Source organism: Bombyx mori, chromosome 3 (genome assembly GCF_030269925.1).
Source record: "Bombyx mori chromosome 3, ASM3026992v2".
Taxonomy (NCBI): domain Eukaryota; kingdom Metazoa; phylum Arthropoda; class Insecta; order Lepidoptera; family Bombycidae; genus Bombyx; species Bombyx mori.
This window is the reverse complement of record NC_085109.1, coordinates 2,484,899-2,494,859: the sequence shown is the minus strand read 5'-3', so window position 1 is coordinate 2,494,859 and position 9,961 is coordinate 2,484,899. Positions and strand designations below refer to the sequence as shown.

Genomic DNA, 9,961 nt, shown 5'->3' with positions numbered 1-9,961 from the left:
ATCTTTATGGTATCTTTAAAATGCTTGTCATCATTGTTCTTTATTGGAGTTGCCAGCAAGCTCTAAGTAAAAGTATCCAAGAATGATGATCGTAGCCTGAGTATTGATGATCGTAGTCTTTTGTCGGCAGTAGTATTAAAGTTGTGGTGTCTATAAGCCGCAGAAATAGCGTATATAATCCATTTTTTTGGTAAACCAACATTGAAATTGCGATAAGATCAACATAATAGTATGATTTCATATTATTATGTTCGTAATAAATATGTGGCGGCATCCCTATATATCGAACTACCCATTACTAGCGGCGACGCACGGTGAAAAAAAAACATCGCAATGCAGCCAGCAGCGGTGTCTTCGCATCTTTGGAAGTGATATATACGCCTCGCTCAGTTGGTCGGTGCCTTTGAACAAATTTCACAAACAGTTCCCCTTTTTCGCCTTTTCTCGACGACGACACACGCGTCTCGTTATGTTTGTGGTGTCACAATTAAAAGACGATCGTCATGTACAAAAACTGTTGCAGCGAGTACACAAGATGACCAAACGGTAAACAGTCACCGTCTTCCAAAACATGTCATTTCAGATTCTCCCTATCCACTATCAGTACTTTAAGGCATTCGAAGCACCAGTCACCATTCACCTACCGTCCGCTTGTTGTCGTTCGATAAGCCTAGCAAAACTTGTCGAGGCTACAAACAATACCAAACGAGACCCGTGAGGTGTGTCTTGTCAAGCTAGTATGACCCTTTATAAGATTACTAGCAGTAGGTAGGCACAAAATAAAATAAATAGAGAGAGCGTTTATGTAAATAAAATAATGATTTCGTAATGTTCCATTTTTATAAAACGCATCTGAATGAATATAAACATTACAGCTAGAAGCTGAGATTGCTTATTCCTATAACGTACTCTTTAAAACATGTTTTTTGTGAGCTTCAACGACGTTTTTAGTTTTGTGATTCTTTAATTCAACTGTGGACACTTGTGAGTAAATTAATTTTTATATTATATTGTATGTAATTATATTTTCAAAGTGATAGAAAAATACAAGTGCTACTTATTTTATGGAAAAAGAAAATAATAAAATGTCGTTAAATAAAATATTTCACCGTGAAAATACACAACATCGTAGAAAAATTAACGATATGGCAATGCTGGTTTTTACATTTCTAACTACGCAGAATAATATAAATCATTGAACATCCTGAGATTCATGATTAATATTAAATAGAAACGAAAATAAAAAAATACTTTCTCAAAAAATATATTTCGAAGTACATTAGAATATAAAAATTGAGAAAAACTTCAATGTTCATGAAATCATACCTATTTTTGTTTCTTCTTGAAAACCTTGTGGACATTTTCGTGAAACGGAGAATATTGATATTGCAAACATTGACTTGACAATCAATTTGGATTTTTGTCGATTGCTTTATTTTCAAAGACTGTTGAGCTGTGGATGCTGAATTGTAAAATTAATCGCTTGGTGGGAATAAATATTAAAAATGCCTGACCATTTAGGGAATGATATGCGCAAAGTGAAAGATGATAAAGAAGAGCCGGAAAAAGAAATAAAATGTAAGTTTTATGAATGACTTCTACCATTAACCTACATGTTTTATATTGATAAAATAATTGCTTACTTTATTTTTTAGCTCTCGACGAGGGTGATATTGCGCTTTTGAAGTCATACGTAAGTTATAGTCTATAACCTTTGAAATACATTTAATCAAAGAAAAAATCCATAGATGAATGACTGGCAAATTAGAAGTTATTTGTTTTCTGATGAATTAAAATGTATGCCGTCCCATAGGGCCAAGGACAGTACACAAAAATCATTAAGGAAGTAGAAGAAGGAATTCAGACAGTAATGAAGAGGGTTAATGAACTGACAGGCATCAAAGAGTCAGACACAGGGTTGGCTCCTCCAGCCTTGTGGGATCTAGCAGCTGATAAACAGACACTACAGAATGAACAACCACTACAGGTACAGTATGTGTATTCTTGAACTGGTCACTCAACTCCTACAGTTTTTTTTTGGAGATGAACAGTTAACCTATATTTAAGTTTATCTAGACTGTTGCTAGTTTCTGAACAACTATCCAATAGTCTTAAGTGTATTGAAGTTCTGTCTTATAAAGAGTATTTATTTCTAAATTGTTTTAAAATAAGGTAAAATAGTGGTGATAGGGAAGATAAGTATAATTTAAGGATGTTGATTTTACTAAATCTAGAATTTATTGTAGCCTACAAGATAAATTGCATTCTGTACTTGTATCAAGCATTACAGGACTGCAAGTCACAAAGACATGTAGGTACCAAATTATCTTATTAGTGTCTTTCTCTGGAACCCACGAGAAAGCAGTGTAAGTGAATCTCCCAGACATTAAATTGGAATTAAATATGATTGCTGTCGTAAAGGATTAGACTGCATTCTAGTCAAATTCCTAAATAAAAGAAATCCTGTATTAGAATATCTTTGGCATTTTAAGTTCATTATCAAAGCTACACAGTACAGGACAATTAAAAAAAAAAATCACATGTACTAATGAAACGTTCATAATTTGTAAGGTCAATTTGATATAAATTTGTAACATTTTAAATAGGTAGCACGGTGTACGAAAATCATTAATGCAGATTCGAATGATCCAAAATACATAATTAACGTGAAGCAGTTTGCAAAGTTTGTTGTCGATTTACAAGACTCCGTCGCACCCACTGATATTGAAGAAGGCATGAGGGTTGGGTAAGTTTGAAGTAAATAATGTCTTCATTATCATATAACACTTCATGATACTTACTACTACTACTACACATACTACACTTAATAATAATGATCAGATAACACTTTTGGTAGTTTGTATATTATGCAGTTTTTTATTCAATGTATTAGATACAAATACCAAACATGTGTAACATATCAATATGTTAATGAAAGTGTATTTGTAATATTATTAAGTGATTACCAGTAAGATATTTTAAGGTTATAATATGTTTCATCCTAACTGAGACATTAGGCTCTTGACTTTTTGGTATTACAGTTTAAATCAGTCATCGGTTTTTATAATGTATGGTATGAATTGAATTGCACTATCCCCAACCTTGGTAGTTAGGATCCTGGAGAGTCAAGAAAGTAACCTATTTTAAGTATCAATATGTTGCTGATACAACTCTCCTAAAACAATTGTTCATTGCTTTTCAAATTCATTGGCAGTAGCTTACCATTGAAGGTATTTCTTGAACAACATATAATATTGAATTCCATCTAGTTTGGAAGACCTAGTGTTCGATTAAAGTTATATAAACCATCAATCATATATTATTGATACAATGCCGGAAATTTGTTCTACAGCTCTGGAGATGTGTTGATATAATGTAAAGATAGAAAATAATTAAATTATAGGTTTATGTTCTATTACTTTACTGTATTTATCCACTTAGTACAAATACACCGGATATTATGTACATTAATTGATTTAATTAATAACAATAAGTCAGCCACTAAAGATATAACTCTAGCTACAGCACAATCTTAAAAATTTTAGAAGTAGAAATTGAATAAAATTTTAAGTAATTTATAGGAAAATTTCAAAAATTGCTTATTAGTAGAAGTTATGGTTTTCGAAGTTGTACCAAACTATATGTATGAAGTATTTTAATTATTATTATTTATTTATTTATTTATTTATTTTTTTCCTACCTAAGCTGGTAGGTAGCTTGGAGTGGCTATTCCAGCGTAACCGTAACTAGTAGGTGAGCTCACGGGGCTCAAACCTGACGACGATGCTAACACGAACCCTAGCAAGAGTCGTGCTTCGCAGAATCTACCACCGGATCGGAATCGCGACCCACTGAGAAGATCCGGCGAGAAACTCAGTGGGCTATATCTGAGAGTTAATTTACCCTTCGTCGCAAGCGACGGGTTCGACGAGAACGGTGACCGGTGCTTGAAGTACCTAGAAGCACTGTTAGTGGATCGGGAGGATCCGAGATGACGTGTTTTGGGCGACGTCGACTACTTTCCATTCTGTCCGCAGGATCGGGAATGTAGTTACCGGCGGCCACTATGAGAGGGTTCTCGTGTCGTGCCGCTTTATCGAAGTGGTGTTTTTGACACCATAGATAATTTTATTTATACAAATCAAAATGCAAGGTATTTTAATAACCTAAAAGTACATATTATTATCGGCAACACGCTTCGTCAAAAAGTACAATACTTACATTCAGCTACAAGCGTCGTCATATTTAATTGTCATGTTTAATTATAAATGAGTGAACCATTATTTTTGATTTTTCAGTGTGGATCGTAATAAATACCAGATCCACATACCCCTGCCTCCGAAAATAGATCCAACGGTCACCATGATGCAGGTCGAGGAGAAACCTGATGTAACATACAGTGACGTGGGTGGATGTAAAGAGCAGATAGAAAAACTAAGAGAAGTTGTTGAGACACCACTGTTGCATGTAAGTCGTTCATAGAACTATATAAATGCTATATCTTTATCTGTACTGCATTTATTGTACATTGCATAATGGCTGGCTTTTGGAATTATACAGGCGATTCGTCTATTAGATTGCTAAAAGAAAAAATCTATAAAAGAAGCGGGAATATTTGAGGTGATTGGACCTACCAGTATGAGTTAACAAAGCAGCCTACCATAACTAATGTCTATGACCAGTACTGCCGTTTGTCTTTTTCTTCTATTAACGTTTGTTAGCTCAACATTTCTGATTTTAGCCGGAGAAATTCGTGAAGCTGGGTATCGAGCCCCCGAAGGGAGTGTTGCTATTCGGCCCCCCCGGGACCGGGAAGACGCTGTGTGCTCGCGCCGTCGCCAACCGGACGGACGCCTGCTTCATTCGGGTTATTGGTGAGTATTACAAGCTATTCATTTTAAGATTAGATTTCAAAGTCGTCGTGGCCTAAAGGATAAGACGTCCGGTGCATTCGTATGTAGCGATGCATCGGTGTTCGAATCCCCCAGGCGGGTACCAATTTTTCTAATGAAATACGTTCTTGACAAATGTTCACGATTGACTTTCACAGTGAAGATATAATATCGTGTAATAAAAAACCCGCAAAATTATAATTTGCGTAATGACTGGTGGTAGGATGTCTTGTGAGTCCGCACGGGTAGGTACCACCACCCTGCCTATTTCTGCCGTGAAGCAGTAATGCGTTTCAGTTTGAAGGGTGGGACAGCCGTTGTAACTATCTAAGAACTTATATCTCAAGGTAGTTGGCGCATTTACGTTGTATATGTCTATGGGCTCCGGTAACGATTTAACACTAGGTGGGCTGTGAGCTCGTCCACCCATCTAAGCAATAAAAAAAGGTAAATGATGGAATTTGAACAAAATTTAAAATTTCACAGGTTCTGAATTAGTGCAGAAATATGTCGGCGAAGGGGCCCGGATGGTGCGAGAACTGTTCGAAATGGCTCGTAGCAAGAAGGCCTGTCTTATATTCTTCGATGAAATCGACGCTATAGGTGGCGCCAGGTACCTACATAACTACCACAAGGGTTCAGTCTTTATTCTGGAAACAAAACTGCGATTTAATTAATGAAATTTTTTTATTAATTTGTTAGGTTCGACGATGGTGCTGGCGGCGATAATGAAGTTCAGAGAACGATGTTGGAGCTGATCAACCAGTTGGACGGCTTCGATCCTCGCGGCAATATTAAGGTAATACAGCGTTTTATGTCTAATAATCAATATGTCATCAAATCGTGATTTCCATCGAAAAATAACACTTGTACAACGTTTACTGGTGGTAAGACTAATTATGAGTCCGCGCGGGTAGGTACCACCACCCCGCCTATTTCTGCAAAAATAAGCAGCGCGGCTGTTATCCACAGTTCTGGTGTAGAATATATCATATCACATGAGGGAAATTAGGTACATAGAATATAGTTATGATTAATAAAAATGTTCGCACGTATTCGAACAGTGATTATTTTATTTCTAATATAACGGAACTGGTTTTGTATTGAAGGTGCTGATGGCCACGAACCGTCCCGACACGCTGGACCCGGCGCTGATGCGGCCGGGGCGGCTGGACCGCAAGGTGGAGTTCGGGCTGCCGGACCTGGAGGGGCGCGCCCACATCTTCCGCATCCACGCGCGCTCCATGAGCGTCGAGCGAGACATCCGGTTCGACCTGCTCGCCAGGCTCTGTCCCAACTCCACCGGCGCCGAGATCAGGTCAGCAATACTCATCATCATCATCATCATCATCATCATCATCATCATCATCAGCCTTTGTGTCCAAAATTTGTTAACTCGCGATTTGGAAAAAAAAAGAAAAAGAAAAGCTGCGTAGACTTTTTTTTTTTGAGTTTATGGCCTGGTATCTAGACGACCTTTAAGCCAAGTTTTAAGTATTTCGCTGCGTAGACTTTAATATATTTAATGTTGCCAGGTCTGTTTGCACGGAGGCGGGCATGTTCGCGATCCGCGCCCGCCGCAAGGTTGCCACCGAGAAGGACTTCCTCGAAGCCGTCAACAAAGTCATCAAGTCGTACGCCAAGTTCTCAGCGACACCCAGATACATGACCTACAACTAATCGTGCACTAAAAACATACAGAGCTTTTGTGTGAGCGAACAGTGTATAGGCAGTTCGGGCACTAATACAAAATAAGAATAAACTTCTTCAATTTTCGCTAGTTTTAAAAGCACTGAAAAAATATTAATGTTGTAAAATTTTAAATGGCAAAAATCCACTAAAGAAAATCCAATAATTCCATCATACTAGTTCGTCTCTTAGCCTTCTCCTCCGTGCGTCGTATTCCTCAGTTCTGAAGGTCGTGACCTTTACTGAGCACTTTAGTTTGTTCCTCCATTCACTTCTGTCCTCCGCGCAGTGGATAGCGACATTGATGCTGGATTCGAAAGTCGTCTTAATCTGATCGGACCAGCGCATGGGACTACGCCCCCCTAGGCCTCTTTCCTTCCACTTTGCCGGTGATGAGAAGTCTTTCGAGATTGTCGCCCTTTTTCCTCTTAGCCTCATATGACGTCATATGTCAAGAGGCTGCGCTCGTTCGCGCTTACGAAAGTGCATATCGTCGTTGTCAAACCAAAAATCTGCTATGTGCACTTTTGAGGATTTTTCTTTTTAACTTTTTCGTATAGTTCACAGCCCTATCTACCGTATAAAAAAATCTGTTATGTGTCCTATAGCTTTAATATTTATCTATAGCTTTCATTTGATATAGTTCTTAAAAATTCACTTTCATATAAAATAGTGTTTTTTTTTATTATTATTTCTTTTTTTCCTAAGCTGATAGAGTAACCGTGGCTAGTAGGTGAGCTCACGGGGCTCAAACCTGATGACGTTGCTAACACGAACCCTAGCAAGAGCAGTGCTTCGCAGAATCTACCACCGGATCGGAAACGCGACCCACTGAGAAGATCCGGCGAGAAACTCAGTGGGCTGTGTCTGAGAGTTATAAAATTGTATGCGAAAATGTTTTTACTCGTTAATTCAAAATAGTTTTTGCACATAGCAGATTTTGGTTTGACAGCGACGATATGGCAATTTCTAAACTAAGGCCGCATCTGTGTAGGATTAAAAGCTATTAGGGTTGCGTCACTCTTAAACCATATTTCGAAAACACATACTGAAAGTAATTTTAATGTCACCTTGAACCTTTTTTGACAAATATTCCACAGAGTAAATGAAATGTGCTCTGCATTAAAAATCGAGTTAATCTATACATGTTCGAATTTCCTCACAAAAGCTTATTCTCGTATTCATTACTGTTTTAGTGTCTGTTCGCTTACTAGAAACTCATACAATAAGACATTTGTATTAATTTGTTGTATGTTCAAACAGAAAAAATGTAATTGTAAATTAAGAATGTAATTTGATAATAAACATAAAAAAATAATGAAATTGAGTTTTATTTATGACTAGCTGCACCCGTCCGCTTCGCTGTGCATTTAAAATTACAATTATTATTTCTCACCCCCACAAAGATTCTCATCATTAACGCCCCCGCAACTGGTGTAGGGAGTCCAACACTCATATAAATATTAGCCTATCCATTAAGTACATTAGTTTCTACATGGATACCAAGTTTCAAGTCAATCGGAATGCATGGTTCAGTAGTTATATTCTATAGTTATTATAATCTATATCTATACTAATATTATAAAGAGGAAAGATTTGTTTGTTTGTATTGAATAGGCTCCGAAACTACTGAACCGATTTCAAAAATTCTTTCACTGTTTGGAAGCTACACTGTTCCCGAGTGACAGGCTATAATCTTTTTTGAAAAAAAAAAGGGATCCTTACTCCAATAATGTAACCCAAGGTGTAAAAAAAATACCTTAAATATTCTTTACATCGAGTGCCCTGCAAAAACTACTGATGATGGAATAAAATAATGTACTACGACTTTGTAGAACACATTATTATTTACAAAAAGTGTTGCTATAGCATATGTCTAACTATTATAGTTATGCCGCAATAAGTGTTCTTTTATTTAAAAAAATAAAACAACGTCAAACACGGTTGAAACTTTTGTTAAAAACCCGAGCGGAGCCGGAGCGGGCCGCTAATACTTAATAAACGGATGTCCCGAGTTCTGGATACAGAAAGTTTTATTTACGGATAGGCACCGACATTATGTAGGTATGTTTTTGTGGTGAAGTACTCATTCGTTTAGGTAAGAACAGCAGCTACAGACTATATTAAGACTTAAACCTCAGGTGCATATATATTTTTTTATATATGAAAAAAGACAGGTAATATAAAACGAAATGAAGTTGATTAATATGAAACATGGCATGAAATGAGATGAGATGAGAATGTAATCTCAGTAAAGTGGTGGTCATTTACTGAGACCTTTTCAGTGAACTTTTTGGAGGATGCCGGGAAGTTACGTCGAACGGCTTTGTTTTATTTTCCCACATTTGTCCATTTTCACAGATACTAAAGCGCCTTATTCACGATCCATCTTGCTGTACGTCCCGCCAAGGCCATGCACGATGCACGATGCATTTAGCGCTTTATTCACGATCCATCACGGCTGTACGTCAGCTCAAGGCCGCGGTGCTGGATGTATCAAGCGCGAACAGAATAAATCGAATGAATTAAATGAGGGTTTTAATTTATTTAAAATGCCAGCTGCTTTATCAAAACGCCAAAAATGGGAGTCCTTCTGATGTTGTCAGCAGTAGCAGAAGAGAGGCAAAAAATAGCAAAAGGTTTTGGATGATTTTTTTAAACGTGCAGAGTATACTCAAATAATTAATATATATATTATTAGAGTCGACTCCCTCTTAAGTCAAAGTCGATGGGCGGAGCCATTGACGACGAGCACTCACGTGGACTCGTGACGTCATCTGGAGGGGCAACTTGTCATCTGGAGGGGCAACCGACCGACCAGCGGGGACATCACGCCACCTCGGATCACTTTTGCTGGAAGCGCGCGCAGCGTTCACTTGTCTTAGATTTAATATTCTGTGTCGATCGTTCCTACCCACTTTTGTATTTTTTTATTTATTTAAATTATTAAGCCGTTGCTAAAATCAGAAGTGGGATAGGGCTTGTGCCCTATCCGCTTTTGGGTTATCCTGGCGTACAGTTTATTTTTAAAATTTGCATTAAATTAACAACGTCATGACCGATATACGTGTAACTGGAAGCAGGGTAGGAGGACGCTCGCATTCGCCGAATGTTCGAGACCAATATTGGAGAATAATATTGGCGCGTTTAATTGCTTAAAACTCAAATGTGAACGTTGCGCGTGAGTCGAGCCCGCTAGGGTCGCAGATAGAAGACGCACGACCCTCGACCGCGGACGGTGGTGGCGCCGGACCCGTGGTGGCGTTGGGAATCACATCACCGCCGCCGTCAGAGTCCCGCGCGTACGACGCTACAGACAGGATCATCGGAGCATTAAGTGCACTGTCCAAAGTAAGGTCGAACCATTTTTATATTTCTAA

The 9,961-nt window shown here is 38.0% G+C and overlaps 1 protein-coding gene across 1 annotated transcript; it reads left to right on the top strand.

Annotated features, from left to right (window-relative positions):
• The first annotated feature begins 1,343 nt into the window (after window positions 1-1,343).
• Window positions 1,344-7,904, top strand: LOC101744256 (26S proteasome regulatory subunit 7). Its single transcript, XM_004923917.5, has 10 exons — window positions 1,344-1,578; window positions 1,656-1,693; window positions 1,814-1,987; window positions 2,607-2,746; window positions 4,299-4,467; window positions 4,742-4,874; window positions 5,379-5,505; window positions 5,595-5,691; window positions 6,002-6,210; window positions 6,428-7,904. The coding sequence occupies exons 1-10, from the start codon at window positions 1,506-1,508 to the stop codon at window positions 6,570-6,572; spliced, it is 1,305 nt and encodes a 434-aa protein (XP_004923974.1). The 5' UTR covers window positions 1,344-1,505; the 3' UTR covers window positions 6,573-7,904.
• The last annotated feature ends 2,057 nt before the right edge of the window (window positions 7,905-9,961 follow it).

Coding starts and splice junctions, on each gene's coding strand:
- LOC101744256 (XM_004923917.5), top strand. CDS start 1,506: ATGCCTGACCATTTAGGGAATGATATGCGCAAAGTGAAAGATGATAAA. Junction 1,988..2,606: donor AGAATGAACAACCACTACAG/GTACAGTATGTG, acceptor CATTTTAAATAG/GTAGCACGGTGTACGAAAAT. Junction 2,747..4,298: donor GAAGAAGGCATGAGGGTTGG/GTAAGTTTGAAG, acceptor TTGATTTTTCAG/TGTGGATCGTAATAAATACC.